Genomic DNA, 22,724 nt, shown 5'->3' with positions numbered 1-22,724 from the left:
AGTATATATAAGATTGCATAAAACATGTTCATTTTTTAATTTTAATGTTCATAGCATTTTTTTTTTAAAATCTATTAAAACATATTTTTCAATGAAAACTTTTAGGGAAAAAAGTTTTGGAAGAACACTGCCTTCTTAATGTTTCTTTTTCACCCTAAAAATGGCAGTTCTCAGTTTTTCCTTTTTTTCAGTTATGTCTTTTTCCAAGGACTCTTCTGAGACTACACTCATTTCCTGCCCAGTTCTAGCTGATTGCTAGTATTTTTAAAAATTCAAAATATGTTGTTATTTTTTAGAAAATAATTTAAATCCACTAGTCCAAAGTGCCTGCTGATTAGGGACTTAACTCAAGATCCACTGAAGAAAATAGGAGGTTTGTGGATTACAGTATGAACAACTTTTAAATCAAACCAATTCAATTAGCTGCTTTTCCTGTTTTGATTGGGAAATGGTATTACAGTGTTGCTCTGCTTATTTCAGAAAAAGTGGTGTGTTTGTTGTGTTTTTTTAAACTGGAGATTTGTTATGATTTAAAGAAGGAAAATTCAGTTCCTAAAATGAGAGCTTCCAGGCTGTTTCAGTCTGCAGTAGGTTTGCAAGACTGAATTATAAATTCTGGAAATAGGATGTCATAGTTAAAAAATGCATGGTGAGCCTTATGTATAGTTCTGAATGAGATCTTATGTGATATTTTAGCTGATGACATTGTGATGGAAGATGAACCACAGATGTGGCTGGAGAAGGTAGCTGCAGCCAGAGCTGTGCAAACCATCGCACTGTTTTAAATTGTCGTTACTTGGCCACAAAAGATTATTTTTTGCAGTTAGATGGGAGTTCTAACTCAAATGCCTTTTTTGCAGCCGAAGGGTGAATCCTTTAGCTGAAGATTAGAAGGCAAGGGGTTCTGGAAATGCTGCCTGCTGTTACTCAAAGTATAAATTATTAGCAATATCAGGATTTCATCCCAGGAGATGAAATTTAACCTTCCTTACCTCCCCATCAAGCTGGAGTAACAGAACTGTGTGGAGAGAAATGTCTGAAAGGGAGGAAACGGATTTTGTCCCAGTGCTGCTGTTCTACCCCTTTGTAGGGAGAAAGGCAGCATGGCAAGGAATATTTCTAGAAAGAATGCCAAATATATATTCTATAAACAAATGAGTATTTGTCTAAATGTGAAAAACTTGCAGAAAAGAGTTCCTTATAGTGACCATGAAGACACAGGGAAAAATTATAAAGTGAAAGTCACAAGATAAAACTAGAAAGGAACATAATAAGAAAGTGTTTGGTAAGTGCCTTCTCTATGCAGGAAAAGACCCAGGCAAGATTACGTCTGTCACTCAGCAAAGAGAGAAAGCTTTTGACAGATCACCCTAAGAAAGCCTTTTTTACTTTCATCTTCGCTACAGGAATCAGCTGTGATCAGATTGCAAAAATAATCAAGACCAGTGTCAGAATAGTGGGAGCTCTGGCTACAGGAAGAAGAAGAGTTTCAAGAGCACTTAGAAAGCACATAGATAAGGTCAGGCCATTAAACTCACCTTAGAAGAATTTCAGAACTACCAGTGATCATCCCTGAAGACCCGTGGAGGACCAGTGGTTTCCAGAAGACTCAGGCCAGTGCAGCAACTATCTTTAAGATGGAATGGAGGGAAGGGAAGGTCATCTTACCTTCTGTTTATATAAAAATACTGGAAAAAAAAAATCAAACTATCCATAAGAAACTAGAACAAGGTTTTTGGAGATGAACAACAGATGACATGAATTTATTCAGGATAAATTATGTCAAACCTACCTAATCTCATTCCATGACAGTGTGACAGACCTTGTGGACAGGAAAGTTGTATGTCTTGACTTCTGTAAGCTTCTACCAGTGTCTCACATACCAGTCTCACATAAGGGAGCTACGGGATATCCTCCAGATGATGTTACAGCAGGGGGCTGGAAGAGGTTGGAAAATCATACTCTAAAATTATACCTTCATGGCCCATTGTCAGGCTGAAACAACGTCTGGAGTGGGTCCTGGGCCCAGCAATATCCAATATCCAGTTAATGTCTTAGAAGGTGGAACAGAAAATACCATGCGTGATATCCGCAGATGGTACCAAGCTAGGGGGAACAGCAACAGCCTTTGAAGACAGAATTGTAATACAGAATGATCTTGACAAATCGCAGAAACAGTCTGAAAAAATAGGATGCAATTCAAGATGAATCAGTGCAAAGTTGTCACTGATGCATAATCAGCTGTTCAAATATAGGATGGGGACAACTGCTTACAAAGCAGTTCTGCAAAAAAGCATCTGGGGTTACAGTGAATCAGAAGCTGTACATGATTCAACAGTGTCATGCTGTTGCAAAAAGGGCATATGTCAAACTGGGACATATAAACAGGAGTGTCATATGTTAGACATGTGAAGTAATCCCACTTGGTGCTGGGAAAATTTCAAACACAATCCAGCATCCAGCTTTTGGTGCTGCACTTCGAAACATATGTTGTCCAGCCACATAACAATGAAAATAGTGCCAGGTCCAGAAAACATGACCTACAAGGAATGACTGAAGAAATTGGAGTTGTTTGGTGACTCTTCAAATATATTAAAAATTGATGCAAAGAGGATGGAAATAAATTGTTCTCCATTTCATCTGAGAACACCATAAAAAGAAAGAGACAGGTTTCCAGAAAGTGTTCAGCAGTAGGAAAATTTTCCAATGGTAAAGCCACTAGAATAGGTTACCCAGAGGGATTGTTGAATCTGCATCGTATTGGTCAAATATGCCTCAAGAGTGAAACAAGTACAGTTAATCCCATCATGGGCAGAGAGGACTGCACCAGACCACTTACCAAGGTACACTCTATTCTGTAAGGAATCCCCAGTCCGTATATCAAGTTGATGCTTTTGAAATAGTTGCAATCCCCCCCTTTCTAAAATTTTTTTTCCTCAGAAATTCCAAATAAAAAGGAAGTAAACATTGAAGCTGACAATGTCTTTAGCTGGTAATAATACTATATATTGAAAAATTTTCATTTATCAAACCCAAATAACTTCTTTTTTTTTTTTATTTGTAGAACTTGTCAGAACTTCCACTTTTTCTTTCTCTGAAGTGTTAGGTAAAGTGCGGAGGGGGTCATAAATTCCAAGATGAATTTCATTCAAGATGAGTTATGTACCTACATATATATAATTTCTAGGGGAAAAAATGAAGGAAAGAAAAAAAAAACCAACCCACATTTAAATATCAGCATAGCAGCCACAGAAAGAAAGACAGGCAACAAAAATAAGTAAGATAAGACACTTCAAGCAACACAGCCGATTCGTTGTGACTGCTCATGATGGGAACTGTTATCGAAATAAAGTACACAAAGTGTATTTGGACCTTTATTGTGCACAAAATGTCTGTAAACTTTCTGTAATGCAAAACAAATCACACACATTATTTTGAAAAATAGAACGAAAACCACCCCAAAGCTATAGCAATACAGGATTTTCACTATCCCAGATCACACTATTGTTCCATGTAATCTGCACCTAACCAAGAAATTGGAAAACCTATAAGAACATATCTAGTTGATTGTATATTGCTATATTTGGGGGGAGAAAATTCCTTCCGGATCCCAGTGGGGAATTCAGCTCATGCCCTGAAGCATGAGATTTGATTACTCTTTTTTGAACATGCATAACTGCCATTGCTATTACTGGTCATAACATTTTGTCAGGAAAGAGAAATATTATTCTGCAATGTAATAAAAATAGATAAAATTCAATATAGCTTCAGAATCATTTGCTACATTTCCAAAGTAAACATTAAGCACCCATCAAGATTATTCCATTGGATAAGCCAAGGAAGCCTCCAGTGCTATCTGTTCATTTTATTATCTCTAATTTTCAAGTGTGCAAAAATGCTTTCAGTAAATATTATGGGTTCTTCTCGTGCTAAAAGAGATGCTAAATGACCTTCACCAACTTAGTTATAAATAACAGAAGCAGGGAGCACACAAACGCTGTATAGTTTCAGCTCTATTCAAACCTATCAGCACATTCTGACCAGCGGATAAAAATGGACACCAGATTCTGCTTGCTTTTTTTCCCCTTCTTCATAATCCCACCCCAGTTCCCTCTTGAAAGGCATTCTGTTCTGTCAGCCATAATGGCATCTGCTGGTGGAGACAGGAAGCCATAAATCTGTAGGGTTCCTCTCGACCAAGCCTTGTTAATGCTCCCATTTATCACCGAGGATAGGGTGCCATCTCACTAGTGCTCTACTCAGAAGTCCATCTTCTCAATTTCCCCTTCCCAAAGGAGTAACCATTTAAAACAGTGACTTTCTCATCTTGCATGTTGAGACTGAAAACGTCACTGATACAAATACCATACCCAGTGTGTAGCATTTGGATTTAAGCCATGACTCTGGAAAACAATAGCCGCTACTTGCTGATCCCAGACTACACAGAATCGCTGCTTCACTTACATCTAGAGTTTGTATCTTTGCAACTTGCACAAAAGTAGCAGATCCCAGATGGAGAGGTTAAAATCTGAGGGGACTCTGTCATTCACCCCCCTCCCAATGCCTGCTAGTGTCCAAACACATCGCGCCGTGTCCCACGGTGTGGCAGAATTTTTGACAAAAGCCTCAGCATTTAATATACTATTCTCCATAATAAACAAATTATCCTAATGAGAGGTGTGGTATCTTTCTGTGCAGCCAGCAAGGAGAGGAAATACAAAACCAACTGAAAGTATCTTCATTTTTCTGATTTGGGAACCAAGACGCAGAAGCTGAAGGGTTTAAAACCACAAATCAAGGCAGGATGAAACGTGAAAAGAAAATCCTAGCTCGCCACCCTGCCCCTGACTACCTGATCCAGGTCCAGTGCCGCACTTAAGAAATTAGATAGTGTGTCACTTCTTCTCATCACAGTGCCGGGATAATTGTCCCGCTGCTGTGGATGCTGCGGCCCCTCTTGGCCCTGTGTTTACACCTGCCTGAACTGGAGGCAATGCAGAAATCCCTTGGTGCGCACCGACAGGATTTTGCATGGGTTGCACACAGGTATAAGAGCTCTGGGCAATTCCGACTGATTCAAACAGAACTGTTCACTTCAGTGTGAGTTATGCTAGGCAGAAGTGGAAAAATGAGTATTTTATAGTAGCGTTATCCTATTTTATCTTCCAAACTAAGCATTTGCTTGCACCAATAAATACTTTCAAATTGCTTATAAAAATTGCTAAAGTTCGTACAGGGAAGGCTATGAAATAATTTAAGTGAAATCAGTTAGGTGGACACTTTCATCAACACAATCTTGTATTAGACTGCTAAATACAAAGGTCACTTAGGGGTCTTCCTGCAGAAACTCGCTCCCTGCCTGAGCTGCGGGACTGCGGTTTGCAGAGCGCCAGTGACACCGGCTTTAACACAGCGGCTCTTGCTGGTGCTTTCTAACAGAGCCTGATCTAAAAGATTGATTTTAGAGGGATGCAAATTATTCCTATTAAACCCAATAGTTTCATTAGAAAGACACTAAAGTCAAAACAGCAACAAAAGTATCTAAGATCTCAGTTCCATAGCAAATTCTGGGATTAGGCTTTGGAGTATTGCAAAATCCACTTTTAAGAATTCTTATATAAATTGTAATTGAATACATAGAATTGAAGCCATTCCTTCAGTCCCAAATCACTTTTAAAACCTCTAGGTGTCAACAGCAGCTGTGGGGAAAAAACCAACTGAAATGAATAAACAGGGCATGGGGAGTTATCTCCATGTGTCCTAGTGACCAAAACTGTTCCAAACTCCAGCGTCACCTACCCCTCCTCGGCCTGGCAGCTTCTCGGGCTCTCTGAAAGGGTGAGAAACTCTGTACGGTGGGATGGGGCATCGATTCGGCTTGCCATGAGGGTGCAGAAGCACCTGATGGACATACCCGAGGAGATCAGAGGGTGGTTGGAGATCAGAGGGTGCTTGAGCCCAGCACACTAACCCTGCTCTCCCGGGCTCATCAGTGGTGCAGGGCTTTCTTAGGACGGGAGGGCCTTGGGTTTCACCCGAACTTCACCAAACTTTGCTGACCAGGCAGTCCCCCTGCTCCTGCCAGCACGGGGACGACCGGGAGGGTGAGGAAAATGATCTCAGCAGTGGAAGGGCCCCGGTTCCCCCAGCCGAGAGCACCCCGCGGGCGCCTATGCCCGAGAAGGCACCGGTCACACCGCGGCCGGTGGCCAGTGGCGCGGCAAAACGGCGAGCGCCACACGCCGCCCCCCACGCACGCCAGGGGAATTGCCTCAAATCCCCGTTATTCTAGTGGAAACGCTCGTATCCCCGCCTTTCTCCAGTGACACCGGGCGAGGGGCGCTGCCTCCTCCCCCCCCGCCCTCGGGGCCACCCCGTCCCCCTCCCCGTCGCCCCCTCCGACGCTTCCCGCCGCTCCCCGCAGCGCCCTCCCCCGGGAGACGGGCTCTCGGGGGCCGCGGGGGGTGGTCCCGCCGGGGGGGGGGGGGGAGGTTCCGCAGGGGGGATGGTGGTCCCGCGGAGGAGGGTGCTGGTCCCGCGTAGGGGAGGTTGGTCCTGCGTGGGGGGTGGTGGTGGTCCTGCGGGGGTGGTCCCGCGTGTGGGGGGGGGTGGTCCCGCGTGGGGTCGGGGCGGGTGGCGGCGCGCCCTGTCCCTTTAATAACCCGCTCCGCCGCCCGTCTGCGCGGAGTAAATCTCGTCCTGTCATCGGGTGGCGGAGGAGGAGTTTGTTAATGTTCAGTTTGCTCAGTGGATCGATGTTTGCTGGCATCGCCTCGCCCTGCCTGTGTGTGTGTGTGTGTGTGTGTGCGTGTGTGTGTGTGCGTGTGTGTGCCTGTGCGAGTGTGTGTGTGCGTGTGTGTGTGTGCGAATACCAGATTTCCTTCTATCCCCAGCCTCCCTGTCCTCTCCCATATCACTCACTGCCTGGCATCTGACAGCACGGAACCTGCAGCGCTCCGCGCACACACACACACACACACACACACACACCACGCACACCCGGGCACCGCTCCGCCATACAGCTCTGCGAGGAGGAGGAGGAGAGGAGAGGAAAGGGAGGAAGCAGCCAGCCCCACAGTCTTTCCAGAGCTGCCTTTTTAATATATACATATCTATTTTGTTATTTATTTATTACCGTTCTCTGGCACTGTGGGCGCCTTTCATTTGCTCCTGAGCTTGGATGTTTGAATCAAAGCAAAGCAAGTGTTGCAACAGTTAAAAAAAAAAAAAAAAGCCAACCAAAAAAAAAAAGAGAAAGAAAGAAACCTAGATCTCTAAAATAAAATAAAAACCAAACAGGTTCCTATCAGTGAAGTGGAAAGGAGGGGGGCAGGGGCGGCTTGAGGGGGGTGTTGGGGAAAGCAGCTGAGAGGCAGAGGCAGAGAAACACGACTCAGGAGCGTCTCAGGGCTCTCGGATCTGGGGACAGAAGTGAGATTGGAGAAAGTAGAGCGATGCCAAGGAGGAAACAGCAAGCACCCAAACGGGCTGCAGGTAAGGAGAAGCCATCCACTTACACAGCCTCTGTCTCTCCACTCCTTCTGATCCTACCCCCCATCTTTATTATTATTTAGGGTCACCCTTGCTTTTCCGGGCTGGATCTTTATTTATTTATCCCCCCTCCCCCTCCCTTTCCCTTCGTAACTCTATGGAGCCAGTTTCATTCCTTATTGCCAAGATCTCTACTCTGACATGGGCTGTCCCCTTCCACCCTCCCGCCGCTCCCACCGCGCTCGGTCCCCGCTGCCTCCTGCTCCGAGCTCCCATCCTGCCCTGCCGAAACTTTTCCCCCCAACTTTCTTCCACTCGGCTCCCCTTCTCCCCCGGCCCCTCTCCCTCACCGAACCGAAAGCAGCCTCCCGTTTGCTTCCCGCTTTAGTCTTTTTTTTTTTTTTTTTTTTTTTTCCCCCCTTTCTGATTTTTTTTTCCCCTCTCCCGGTGGTTTTTTGTTTTTAAAACGTGTGTTTCGCGAAGTGGGTCGGTGTGTTTCATCTTTTATTTCACCGTGTTTCTGGTGGCAATGCTGGCCGGGTCCGTGTGTGTGTGTGTGTGTGTGTGCGCGTTGTGTATGCCTGAAATAGTACAGGGACTGTCTCTGCTGATGAACCCGGTGGGGAAGTTCAGCCTTTGATCATCAGTGGTGAAAATTGCAACAGGAAATAAAATGAAACGTTCTGACTGTTAGAAGACAATCCACATTTTCAAATCAAATCCTTCTTTTGTTTTGTAGCCGAGTTTATATATTTGCACATGCCAAGTGGTTTTGCAATTTATTAATTTTTTTTTTTAAAAGAAGAAAATAGTTTGCAACTTTGGAAGTGTTTTGTTCTGTCGTTTGTAGGGTGTTCTTTTTCTTTTGGGGGCCAAGAAAAAGAAACAGATGAGTGGGCCTGTATAGTAAATCTTTTCAAAGAGTTTTCTTTCAGGCTGCTTAATTGCTTTTTATTTTTTTTTAATAGTGTGGTGGGGTTTTGTTTCTGGGAAGCGCAATATGGAAGTTCATTTTTCTTCTGCCAGACCCACCCACTGAAAAATCAGCTTTCCAGTTGATTGCCAGCTTTGATTTGACATTTGATTGATCACCTGTCATCTTGCTGCCTTTGATCTATTCATTCTTGATATATATCAATAAATCACTCACCATGGTAACCCAAGTGCCAATGACGTAAGGCTTGCCCTCTAGATTCTCTTAGCCAGACATGCACAATTATTATCTTGTTTGGCTTTTAATGTAGGCGGGTTTTTTCCCTTCTTTTTTTTTTATGTTGTGTCCTTCATCAGATTAGTTCTCTAAAGAAAACTAATATTTTATGTTTTTAGTTTAAAAATGGTTTACTCATTTTTCCTCCCCCTTCTGAATATTTTCTAGGTGTAGCATATTATATGTGGGACAAAATGTATGGGCAAGTTTAGTGGCATACTTGAATAAACTTTGAAAAGTAGTGCTTGTGATTCGTTCAAAGGTAAATGCTGTTTCTGAGAAACTGGGACATGCATAACTTTTATAAACTTACATATTTTGCCGTATTCATATAGGTGTAGGACAATGGTATGCAGGCAGAGTCTTTTGGGACGTGACCAATGACTGTACCTATCTATGCAGGTTGCTAGTATGATTCCTGGCAAGCAAAGATCCCCCTTTAACCATAAATAACAGTTAAGCTAGAAATGCATGTATATATGTATTCGTAAGAACTCTCTGATGCGTTGCTGTTATTGTTTTATTCACAAAGAGGCTATATCTGAATAAGACATTAACGTTTTCAACTTGCAGGATAAACAGCTATTTTTTCATGGATGCTGATCATCACAGTGACAGTGCTAGAATTGCTCCTTTTTTCTCTCTGTCAGGAGTATGAGGCTTCATTTTATTCTGTTTTCAAAGTAGAATTTTCACTTGGAATGTGTGTAGTATCTTTTTGTAGAAGGGGCACCCTGTTCTTTTTTAGAAACACAGGCTACATAGTAAGTAAATTTTTGCGAGCAAAGCCCATGCTGTTGTTTCCCGGGATTTCCCTGCTGAGGATACAGTAAGATATGTTTTTATCCAGAACGGTACAGTATTTTTGAGAATCTTAATGATGAGGGAGTAATTTGAATGACCACAATTACATTTCTCCTTCCACATTCTCATTATAAAATGTGCATTGCTCTTCAGCGGTGCATTTCTTTGATTATATTTGTCCTCAGATCAATGTTGTTTCAGGTGAGCAAAACACTGCAAATGCAGTCCAGTTTCCTCCAGCATAACCGATTTGAAGTAGGTTTATACATTTGCAATAGTTCTCCTGCTTTGAAGTTGTACTTGTGTGTTTGTGGGGGGCAGGGGGGGTTTCAAAGAGCAGACGTGTCTGTTGTATATAGTTCTTAAAACTGACTTTCATTTTCAGGGGTAGCACTGAGGTTCTGTTTTGTATGGTGAAAAATACCTCAAAGTGACAGTAGACAGACTGTGCAATAAGAAATGAATCGCTCGTCAAGGCTGATAGCAAAGCTCCTTATTCCTTTTATTTAAAGGAGTTAATACATTATATATTACTTAATTATAGCTTTTATTTATTTTTAGTTGTACAAGTTCAAAGGTATCAGTTGCACTGCATTTTGTCTTGATGGCAGCAGAGATATTGAAGAGAAGTTTGCAACTTTTAGCTTCTTTGGATAGTTCACCTCCAACAGAAGAAAAATGATAAGCCTTATGATTCTGGACATGCCTGCTTTTGTCATTGCTTAAAATTAAATACTATGCACAACTGTAAATAATTACTACCATGCACTGACTTTGAAAGCAGGTTTCTAGTTTGATTAATGAATAATGTAAAGGTTAGAGAGAACCAGCGAGTGAATCAGAAGTGAAGTCCTGCTGCTAGATGAAAATCTATCTAGAGAAATATACATGGCAATTTTGTCCTTTTCTATTATTAATTTTAAGCCTTGTATTCCTAAGAAATATATTACAGACCATTGTAATGAAACAAGGTAGTGTAATTGGATAAATGGGGCAATATTTATGTTTGATGATGGGGATTTTTGATCTCAAATTATACTTTTAAAGACACTTGATTTCACATCAACACCGAAACTATGTCAAATACATTTTGATCTTTCCAGGGCCGAATCATTTCTGAATCGTCATTCCTTTTTGAGATCGTCATTTTCATTTTGATAATTCTTGAAGCAGATAGTTACAGCTCTTTATATCAGTGCCTCCTTTAGTATCATACTTGTGTTTACAGTAAACAATCCGTTTGTGTTGTAGCTTTCACCCAAGTGAATCACAAAGGGCTTTACAAACTGGGGGCCTAATCCTTCTTTTGCTCAGGTGCAAATCAAAACTAGCTTTACCAGCAGCATCAGCGCAGTTGCAATGAGCACTGTCTGCTCCTGCGAGTAAGACGAGACTCAGGCCCAGAAAGAACTTCATCCTTCAATGAAACGCAGCCACCTCTGGGGTAGAAGTCTTGTAACGATTCCATAACAAATGGTAATATATTAACAGAAGGGTGGAAAAAGGGTGGGAGCAAAGCAGAATTGCTATTCAGATTTTATTCCTAGGGGTATGAAATAGCTTTCAAACACAATTTCACTGGATTAAACTCTCCTTTCCCCTGCAGCTTGTTTAAATGTGCATATTTTATTTTGTGATCATGAATTGCTAGTTTGCTTTTTTAAAGCCTGCAAAGAGGAATCTGGACTTAACGCCTTTTCCGGCTGCAATTTTGTATTACTTCTTTTCTTTCTTTCTCAGCTCCAAATAGGCTATATAAGAACCAAGGCTCTGGAGAAGTACAGCAGAAACAGATATCAGTTGCATTTATTTTGTTTATCGGAGCTGTAGAATAACATCGTTTTGTTTTTGGAAGAGTTCTCACAGAGCAGCAAACAGCAGAGGATTAGCAGTCAGTACTTTAAAGCTGCAGTCTGCACCTTAGGAGTAAAAGGTTATTTAAAACAGAAACATATTTGGAAAGTGAAATTCTGCTTCTGCGGAGAGCAGAGTAAATGTCCAGCTAGGTCTGGTATGTATATTTCTGTGACTAAAGGAAGCGATATGTACATGTATTAATAACCAAAAGCGGTGTGGCTTTTTGAGTTTTATTTGTATCCTTTATTTTAAGGGCAATAGAAGCAGGTTCCAAGCAAGCAATACTGAATGAAACTGTAGAAATGGCAGCACTGCTTTGTTTAAACATCCTCCAGAAAAGCAAGTGCACATCAAAACCACCTAAATAGCTCATGCCTCAGAACCTTTCAGTTACTGTGCACGTCACGATGCTGACAGATGACAAAAAAAGCCAAGGTGTTCACAAACAAGGGGAGCCTTTAAATAGTGGTTAATTAATTATATTCCAGAATACGTACCTTTGCAAGTAAAGAGGCACCAAAATTAGTCGCCATCTGCATTAAATTCTGGAATCGGCTACTAAGCCCGAAGCTGCTATGTAATTTTTTCCCATGTCAAAACTCAGTCTTGAATGGGACAATTTGAAATCACGTTCGTTTTAGTTACTGTTTCCTTATTCAGTTTTACTCTCACATATCAAAGCACAGTATATTATCACTATATAAAAAATGGGACTCAGGAAGAGTTCAGCCCCTGTGACTGTGATATAAAAGATGTTTCCATCAGCAAACGACACAATTTTATAGCATTTTTTAAAACATGTTCATGGTTAGAAATTCTTTTGCATAAATGCTCTCCCTCTTCTGTGCTCTTTAATCGAATAGCCCATTTTCTTGAAAATGGCAGGATTTTGATATTTTCTGCCAGCACTTTGTTCTCCTGATTTTTGCTCTCAGTAGTAGCACCCACCTCAAGTAACTGTTTCCCCTAGAAGAGGTCCCTGGAGTTCCTCCGTAGCACAGGGCCAGGGTGAGCCTTTCTCCGGTCATTTTACTTCCCATCCCGATGAGGACATCACTCCCAGAGAGCAACTCCAGACTCGCGGAAAAAAAAAAAAGCTGTCAGTTGCTGTGGCTGCAATTCCCAACTTAGCAGCAGCAGAGGGAATGGAACTGTACTCTATCAATTACAGTTGGAACCAGAGGCTAAACACTTATTGTGTTAAGCTATTGTGCAGATCTTAAGAGCTCAAATGTAAAAAAAATATCATGTCAGCTAGTGGAGGGGAGCATAAGGCCTGGTTCTTCTACTGGATGACGTATTATTAGCAAATGCAAAGTAAAATGATTCAAATTCTATTTAGTGCTTCTCGGGTTGAGACATGTGTGTACCATATTATGCCTTAAAAAAGGGGGATCCTACTGACTTTGCTGCTAAAATAAGCCTTTGTTTTTCCTTCTCCTCTGCAAATGGAAATATTTGTGAAGTTTTACCTCTAAAGCGTGCTCATGCAAGCAGAGACATTTTCATCTGTCCCCGAATGTGATGCAGGAGTCAACTGGAAACACATTACACTCTCAGCTGAAGTCTTACATTTCATTCATGCAAGAGCAGTGATTTTTCATTACCTATTTAATTACAATAATTTACATGAGAGTGGGTCCAGTTCTGCAGCTCTTACTCAGCACTTTGCTTCAAGGGGTAACTGGCCTGTGTAAAGGCTGTCTAAAAGCTGGGCTGTTTAGCTACAAAATTAAATATATATGTTTCTTTACAAATGTTTTGCCTCCGAAGAGGGACCGGATTCTTCCATTAAGCTTTAAATCTGGGGAGAGTTCTGCTTGTAACTTCTGTTACTAATGGTTGCATGCTACTCTTTTCTAAAGTCTGTATGACTGAGATATTTTGCTTGCTCGGCTAACTTCACTTCTCAAGCACAGTTCCATTCTCTGTGTTAATTATCAAACACTGTTTCTTGATATCAGTAGGGGATATGATCTTTTAAAGAATCCCTTTTTAACGTGCCGTCTTATGTTGTGCACACGAGCAGCAGCTCTCAAGTAAATGCATGAAGACTTTTTTGCAAATCGGAAGCCTAAAAGTTCCGTGTAGTTTTAGGGACTAAAATCAGCTCTTTCTCATTAAGGTGACCTCTCTCTTGAGGCTGTTGGATCTTGGCACCGAGTCATTTTTACCATGTTATAATAACGGCTTCTGCAACTCAGAAATACCTTGACAGCAAACAGTGTTTTTTAAGGTTTCAAGGAGAAACGCATCATAGAAGCACTCTGTTTCCCATCAGATTTACACATCCCTCTTTAACTGTTGCTGGCTTTTCATCCGTTACCTTGTGAGGTTTTTCAGGCAAAAAGAAGTGGAAAAACTGGTCTTATGATCTAAGTGTTGCATTAAGTGTCTCATTTAGAAAAATGAAGAGAATCTTTGTTTTCCTAAAAGAAATGTTTTCCCCCTTCGCCCTAGGAAAAAGAAAGTCACAACAATAGCTTCAAAGTGACAAGATTAGATTGTGAAAAATACATAGTTTATATTGTGCAGCACCAGTGGTCCCAATTATTGGTAAAATTCCACACTTAAATAGAATGAACAGTCCTAAATGTATTGGAAATAGATCCTTTTCAGGTATGCAGACACATATACCTGCAAAAACGAGAGACGAGCGCCTGCTTGGGAGCGAGATACATCGTTCTTATAGAGATAAGCTGGAACGTTCAGTTGTTTAGAGCAGTTTTTGATAATTCCACTAATATTTGCCCAAACGTTAAAATTGCTGTGATGTTAGAAGTCGTGTCCACTGAAAGTCCTTTGTTAGTGTTTATTTTCTTCAGACCCCCAGTTCCTGGTGTCTGGTGGTTATGTAAGTGTCCAATATGCATTTTAAAAGGAAAATTTATTTTAAACTCCTTGCTATGAAGAACTAAGGAACTTGAAAACATGAAGCCTAAAAGTTCTTATACCAGAAGGAAAATGCCACGATTCTTAAAGTGACTGTTTTTAACATCTCATGATTTTCAGCTATTCTCATGATTTTCTGGGGTGTGCTTAGTGATTTTTGAACAAACAAGGTTGGCAATATTTCTTTTGACTGATTCTGATGATGAGCTGGTGTATACGTCTGCATATATAATTATATACATACACATACATAATACCAGTAAACAAAATACATAACATAATGATGGAGTGGAGTTACATGAATAGTAGCTCTGAATTTGTATTGATATAAACAAAGCAGTTTTGAGAGATCAGACCATCGGTTCTTGAGGAGTGGCTTTCAATTGAAGTTTTGTGGAGATTGTTTTTAGTGGCAATTAAATCTAGAAAGTTAATAGCCAGTAACTGTTCTTTAAAGCCTAAACATTTGCAAGACCTATGAGGAATGCACAGCCTGCCTTTTTTCAGATATAATCAGTCTCAACTTTATTGAAAAAAAATTTACAACTAGCAACATTAATGCTGTATTTTTATTGTATTAATGCAAATGAGATGCTGACTTCTTTCTTTCATCTCCATGGCTTGTATCTATTATAGCTGTATCTTATTGCTTTCTGTGCCTTTTCTCTCTGTGTTCTGTAAACTGCTATCGTCTAATGATACTGAGGCTCATTAAAGTTACTCACGATGCTAGAGAGACTATGGGAAGCATCCTTAGCTCTAGATGGCTATAGACAAGCAAAACTACTGAGTATATGGGGAAAAGTAATCCAGATCAACGTTTCCATTTCCATTTTGAGAAACTCTTAAACTTGATAGGTCAAACAGGAAGAAAAAACTTGCAGGAAGGACTGTGTACTGGAAAGAACAGGTCATTTTTAATACACATCCCTACCTGACAAAGATGAAAAGCAATAAAGTTTTAAGGAGCTTTCTGGCTCTTCCTGCATCTCTCTCAAAAGACTCATTTAATTGAAAAGCCTGTTGTGCTTGGTTTTATGCATGTAAAAGAGAAAAAGGGCAATTTTGCACAAGGCCTAATATTCCAGTACAATATAATCAGAACTCCTTCTGGTTGCTTTTTAAGTCTCTCTGTTCATATAAAATTAAGACCCACTTATCTTAAATTGTACTAAATCTCATTCAATATTGCTTTCATAACTTAAAAAATGCTGTTAAATATTCCCAAAGCAACTTTGCTGAAGTGATATTTGGTCTGTTTATGTGGAATCAGTGCAGAATTTCTATTGAAAAAGGAGCAGCACACAGTTCTTGTTTTTAATGAAAATAATTAAATTCTCTGGAATACCTTAATAGCAAAGATATTTTCTAGTGAAACTGCTTAGAGGAGATAGGAATGAAAATTTGCACATTGGTGTGGTTCGGTATGTGCAGACAAGAAGCCTATTTCTATCACTCACCCTCCACTTGGACAGAAGTTGGGGTTTTTTTTGCTAGAAAGATTTTACTCTGAATTTTCCATATATAAATAATTTTATGTGAATTACTCTGCGAATCACCACCACAATTCATAAGGCCTGATATTTTCTTTGTACGTATAGGAAGAACTCATTTACTTCCCACAGCATGAGTGGACTTCACAGGAAAGACCTGGGTCTTTTAATGATGCACAGTTTTGTATCAAAGAAACAAAACCTTATGCTAGCTGGTATAATGGTCTACCAAAATTATTTTTTTTGTGTGTTTTTCAGCCATGTCATAACATTTATAAGCACAGTAGAAGTAGCACTAAATTAACATGTGAAAGGAGAAAGAAGCTAAGTAGTTTTATTGATCATCTGTAGCATTAAATGCTAAAAAAATTAAAAGCTTTCTAGTGCTTTTGATTAGCTGCATGGTTCCTGCTCGTATATGTGTGCTTTGTTAGGAAGTGGAGTAATATTTCTTCACACTTAGCACCTTACTTCCAAGGATTTCTTACTAATGCTACGTACTCCTCAGAATAAACCCAGTGAAGTAGAATATTTTTTCCCCGTTTTACAGAAAGGCAAATTGAAGCTGGGAGGTATTACATGATTTGCTCAAATTCAGACAGCATTTGCTCCTAATTCCCTGCTCTAGGTACTAGATCACATTTCTGTCTTCAGTGCACTTCCAGGAGAGAAAGCCGTGCTGGAGGCTCAAGGCATCCCCATTCCTGCTGCTGGGGTGAGAAGAGGGAGCAGCCCAGCTGGGGCATGGGGGAATCGGCTGTGGAGGGGAGCTGGAAAGGCAGTTCCATCCCTTCTCTGCAACTCCCCATGGTGGACGAGGCAGCACTTTGCCCATGTCCAGGAGCTCCTAAAAGCAGGAGGACTCACAGTCAAAGAAAGCAGAGCTCTGATAACTCTGTGAACAAGCCAAGGGAGCTTTACGAGGCAATAGTTTTAAGCAGAATGATTTAAGCTCTTTAACTTTCCTGAATTATCCTCAGATGCATTTTTGATCAGTGATAAGTTTCAGGACCAGAAAATTTGGTTACGGTTACTTTTTCTTCCATACACTGTTCTACATTTCTTCGTCAGTCCTGGGGTCTAGCTTTGTATTTCTGACAGTATATAATGCATTGCCCTGAGAAGTAACAAAAACCTGGTCTGGTTGTAACTAAACAGGACATACACGTTTTCCTCCACCCAGACTGCCCGAGGTGGTTGGAAATCTCTGGTAATAAAGTTTGAGGCTCTGATTTTTGTAAGTCAGCTTCTAATGTTGAGACACTAAATCCTTACATGGGCATCTAAAGAGAGACATGAATTTTCAAAAGCTTTTAGCACCAAGCAGTTCCCATGGACCTTCCTCAGAGTTCCCTCTCCGGTGTAAACGGGAATTGTTAGGCCTCGATCAAGGGCAGAGTTGTTTTTCTAAAGTGGAAATGTATGTATTGCCTATAGAAGAAATATGATGCAAGTAATAGCCTATGGATTCATTAAGGATTGTTTATGTTTATTCTCACACCATATTACCTTTCAGGAATGGTCGTTTCAGCCATTATATTGACAGGAACTCAGAATAAATCTTAGGTAATATAGGGCTAATCTGCCATACCTGGGAGACCACCTGCTACCCTCTCGAACAGAGGCCAGATCGTTTGGTGCCGAATCACCAGGTAGGGCTTTCTTCTCTGGAGCTGGGGACTTGGGAAGCTCTCCCATGGCTCCTTTTCATGTGGAAATTAATGCTTGCCTCTATTTCTGAATAGTAGGTTATTAGAGTTCATATGCAAATTCCCAGGATGGGAATTTGTCTCTTTGATAATTGATATAATAATATATATTTTTAGTGGTCCAAAGTCCTTGAGCTCGAGCCTTGTATATGTAATTTATGTTTATTTCTTACTGTTATTAACTGTAATTGAGTTGTTGGCGCCTTTCATTGCCTTAGATTGAAGGGAGTGTCTCTATCCCATTGCCCCTCCATAAACAATGCCCTTTTAGGGTTCCTTATCCTGTATCCTTGCCCAGACATTTCCTAGCCTGTCAAATACTGTCATTTTATTCCTTACAGATCATTCACAGTACGTCTCCTGTTGCACACACAAATAAGGAACAAATGCAATCAGGATGCATCATCGTTTAGCATAACAAATAAAAGCCGATCTGTGCAGATTTCCCTTAAAGCGTCTCTTAATACGTATTGTCAAAATGTCTGAAGATGTCTTTTACTCATAAGCATTTAATTATTTGTGACAATTAAACTAATATTCAGAGCAGGAAAAAAAATGAGGGTATTAAGTATTTTCTCTTGTCAAAAGCTAACAAAACATCACCTCACATAGCAAACTCCTTAAGTTTTGTATTTCAATCATACCTTATAACTGAAAAAGCACTTGAACAAAATTACGGGGCCCCATTTCACAACCCTGGATTTTGTATTGAGTTTGAGGAAATTGTATTTTTAAGACTAGACCAAAATTTAAGGGCACATCATTAAAATGTGTATCAGTAATGAGCAGCTGAATACTTGATGATTAAAAAGGAGTTTCTATCAATTTTTAAGTCTGTGCTGAAATTTATGGCCAAGGGACTGAATCAGGGACTCAGACCTGGGTTTTGTAGCCTCGGCTGGTTATTGTTTTACTTGTGTATGAGAAAAAACAGCTCAAATAACACAGAGCAAGTCCTCAACCTTTTCTGTGTTCAGAATTATGGATTAATTTTGTTGGTTTTGTCTGATGATCCCTCTAGCCAGATGGATTGCTTGAACTGGAGAGGCAACATGCTGTGGACAGGGCAGAACAGGTAGCCAGCATTGCTGCCCAGGGCTCTGCACCTTCACCCGCCTGGCAGCCCTTTAATGTGGTAAAAGTTCAGCTATGTGATAATGAAAAGGTGGAAAAATAACAGGGAAGATCTTGAAAAGAACAGAAAACCAGTGGAGGCCTTGAGAGCAGTGTTGTATAGATGCTGGAGTACTCCATAGGCCTGGGCACGGCAACAATATCATCTATATTATGGATGCAGCTGTTCCTATATTCCAGATTGTTTGGAGTTTTCTGCTGAGAAGTTTGATTTCTATTGGTTCTAATGTTTCCAGTTCTGAGCTGCTCAGAGCAACAATTTCCATTATCAAAATCTGTGTTTCCTTTCCTAAAATGTTCTTCCTGTAATTTAGGGTAGGATGTTATTTGGCAAAAATTTAAAAGACGTACATCAGGGTTTATTTCAAAGCTGTGGGACCAGTGTGCTTTCTGGCAGTGACGTGAACGTTTTTCAGAGATATCTTCTGCTTTCCCTGAGAAAATCCACCCAAATTTGTCTGACTTATAAAGCCTAAAAGTTGCTGTTGCCAAAGAATTTTTAGAAGGTGACACAGCATTCTCCGACGTGCCATCTCCACCACGCATGCTCTGTTCTCGGTTTCTCTTTTTCAATTACATTCCCTTAAAATATGTTTTAGCTGGGGATAAGTAGGACAATAGCTTTCCCTGCTGTAGGGACAGCGATGGGCCTGAGCAGTCAGGGGAGGATGAGGAAATGGTCTGTATTTGTGTTTAGCTGGACCCCAGGCCCTGAGGTGGGAAGCAGGGAAATTTAGGAAGCAGAACATGGAGAAGCAGGGGTAAGGAGAGGAGTAGAGAGCATAAAATTATCCCATATCTGTAGAAAACAGTGGTAAAAATGTATACTTGACTCTATTGCCTGGTCAATATGGAGCATGACATTCAGCATTAGCTCTTGCACTGAATGCATCCAACAGTTTCTGTCTAGATTAAGACCTGGGTGGAAATAAGTGTAGTTCCACATGTGTGGTTCCTAACTTTCCTCAGCTTGCTTTTTCAAAAGCCTGGCTGGGCCCTGGCTTCATCGCAGGCAAGGGATAGATGTGTGCAGGAAATTAATCTGTCTCAGCTGGGAAAAAAGGTACCATCTGTAGGGGTTTGTGGGGGGAGCACAGAGCATGAGGAGCCTCCAGGCTGCGGCTGATGCTCCCGAGGTGGGCGCTCGGCCCCGGAGGACCTTCTTCTGTGAGGAAAAAGTAGAAAAATTCACTTAAAATTTGCCTGAGCTGTGTCCCTGCTGTCTGTTAAACGGCGGTGGCAATGTCCCATCCCCGAGGCGTTGCGCTGGTGATTCAGGAGTGGTTGCGAGGCCAGCGCGAAACACCATCGAAACGAGGAAAATCCTGATTCCCTGCCAGGAGCCTGGGGGAGACACAGGCAGCGAGGCTGGGGGCCGCACCTTGACGGGCGAGAATTTAACAGATGTATTGAAGAGTTCAGGCAGCACGCTGAGAGGTTTGTGGAAGCCGTGTAGAATGTATAAATAATAATACGTATATATAGGGCGGTTGCGAGGTATGAGTGTGTGGAGGTGCGGGAGCTGCCTGGTCAGCAGGCCGGGGCGGCGCGGGGTCTGGGGGAGCAGGGTGCCGCAGGTAGGCCGGAACAAAGCGTGGAAATTACTGGCAGTTAAGTAGCTGTTGTACAAAAGCGAGCAGCTCAGAGAAAATACAAAGAATAATGCCAGGAGTTTCAACCACAGATATCTGTTTAGATAAAAAGGGCCTGTTAGTCTGAGATCTCATGCCACAACATGCAAATTGCAAAGGGCTGATCCCTGTGTCGCTGTGTGAGTAACTGCCATTTACTTCAGCAGGCGCTGGGCCCTTGCGACTCTGACTTTGGTTTTACTTGAGGCAGGGGTTTTTATTTATTTCATTTGCCACCCCGTGGGAGGTTTTTCACAGAAATCAAATCTTTCTATCTGGAAGCTGGTGACAAAACTTGAACCAGCATCAGTGAGAGCGGAGCAGGTTGCATTCAGGGTATCGTGCAGTTTTGTGTCACCTCCAAAATTTGTAGATTACATAACTAAAATCCTGAGAATATGAATCTAGAAAACAGTCACCCTTGCACTGATCGTTTGATGTTTCAGTGAACTTATTAGAGATTTTATAAACTTGTGATTTGGGTTAAACGGAGGTAAATAATTTTGAGAAATATTTGTGGGAGACAGAGGGATGTTATGATGCCATCAACGTCTGTGTTTCCATTTTTATGGATTAGGGACATTTTACATTAATCATTCCCAAACATGTCTGCTAAAATCCCTTCTTTCGTTTTTTATCACCTATGAGGTATAGCCAGGCAAGTTTTCAATTTGTGTGTGTGTATGTGTGTGTTAGGGTAAAGTGCTGAAATTTATTGTTAGAGTGAGTGTATGAACAGTCTCATTTTTATATTTGTCCTCTTTCATTATAGTTGTTTGAAAACATTTTGATTCAGTTAAAATGCAGTATTTTCATACAAAGTATGTACAGGGGAACAAGGGAGTGATTATGAGTTTCTCCAAGGAAATAAGCATCTCTTAGCCATCATCCTACAACTGGGAAAGCTCTAATACATGACATCTATATAATTTAACCTAATAATTTTTTTTTACAGTGATGTAATGGAGAGAGTGACCTGGACTTTGTAAAAGTTCCCCTACTTACTACAGATTCCCAAGGGCAATGTAACATTCTAGACAGTGTTTTATATGCCCTGATTAAAATGTAACATATTTTTGCATTTCCTGTGCAGTGACCTGTTAGTGCTCATAGACAGAACACTTAAAGAACAGTTACAAGGAGACATTTCCAAATGTGCCTAATATGCGCAAGTTTTTATAACATTCTTATTTCATTTGAAATTGCAGCTACAGCAGGAACCATTCAGACGGTGCATTGATTTAACTTTTTAATCCACTGTTTTGCTATGTCAAGTAAAATAAATGTTTGTTTTTAGCTCCATTTTTTTGCATTGCTAAAACTCGTAACTGCTTGCTTTAAGCTTGGGATTCTAAAGGGAGCTACATTATCTGAGATTTAAAGCTTGCTTTTTGTAGCTGCTTTCTCACAACTCCCCCAAGAAAAAAAAATACAAAAGTACAACTTTAGCAAAAAGGGCTTTTATATCTCTATCAATTATAGAAACACCAGCTGCAGTAGATTACAAATGTGTTTGGCTGATTGTGATGTTGTGTGGGGAAAACTGTCACAGGGAGCTGGATTCTGTTCTCCCCGACACCACCAGGATGTCGCACAGCTCCCCGGGCTGCAGCCGACACTTCTGTCAAAGCTGGAGTGGGCAAGAGCAGGATCCGTCTCTGACATTGCCAAAGTGCATCCTGCCAAATCTAGCTCTGTACTTGCGCGCACGTCCTGGCACTAGGAAAAAATATGGAGCTGTTGAATGTGAGCACAAGTGCTAACCGTGTGTCATTGTGTATGCATGGGTTTTTCTGTGAGCTGAAGCAAAAGCCACACCAATACGTCTGCAACCTGGCCCAGAAATCTCTGGGGAGGATCACTCCAGTTATTGATGTTCTTTGTTTTTTATATCCCAGATGTTTGTTTACTTTTACTTTCTTGAAGAACAATGTGGGGGGGAAAGGCACCACAGAACAAAAATTGTTTGACGAGCCCATAAAGGTAAAGTAGCTGGAAGTCATGAAGAAAAGAAATATGATATCAAGACAGCAATGCAAGATGGGCAGTTTAGGGCTTTTGGTGGTGTTGAGCTCAGGACAAATTAATATATCAAAGTGTGCGCGGGTCATATCACTCTACTAATATCTTGGCATAAAAGGGTAGCAACGTAAGGGCTTTCAGTTGGTTGTGTCTTGGTCACTTTCATTTATCTTATTGTGCTTTGGGTCACTCTGGGAGGACATGGTTGGGCCCTGGTTTATTTTAACAAAGAGAAACTGACATAGCAAAGTCCTGTGTATACTTTACAGTGAAAATGCAATTTTCTATTTTCATTTAATCCCAGGAATGTTGGCATTTTCCAGGCTGTCAAACAAATGAGTGCACTGGAGGACAGTTAGATGTGTCTGTCTAGTTCATCTTTCTAATCTACCTCATTTCTAATGTGCCTATCACCATGGTGTCTAGGCGGAAAGTATCTGCCCTAATTTTGCTTTTTTTCTTTATTGGCTGTGGTAACTTA

At 41.0% G+C, this 22,724-nt stretch overlaps 1 protein-coding gene across 1 annotated transcript in view; it reads left to right on the top strand.

Moving 5' to 3' along the window:
* The first annotated feature begins 7,360 nt into the window (after positions 1–7,360).
* Positions 7,361–22,724, top strand: part of TSHZ2 (teashirt zinc finger homeobox 2) — a 142,522-nt gene continuing 127,158 nt past the window's right edge. Inside the window, exon 1 of the mRNA XM_074157117.1 lies at positions 7,361–7,494. Coding sequence (XP_074013218.1) covers positions 7,455–7,494 — 40 coding nt within the window. The 5' untranslated portion in view covers positions 7,361–7,454. The remainder of the gene's footprint in view (positions 7,495–22,724) is intronic.

The sequence above is a fragment of the Numenius arquata genome, chromosome 12 (assembly GCF_964106895.1).
Source record: "Numenius arquata chromosome 12, bNumArq3.hap1.1, whole genome shotgun sequence".
NCBI lineage: Eukaryota > Metazoa > Chordata > Aves > Charadriiformes > Scolopacidae > Numenius > Numenius arquata.
Note: the sequence above shows the minus strand (reverse complement) of the source record. Positions and strands in the feature narration are given on the sequence as shown.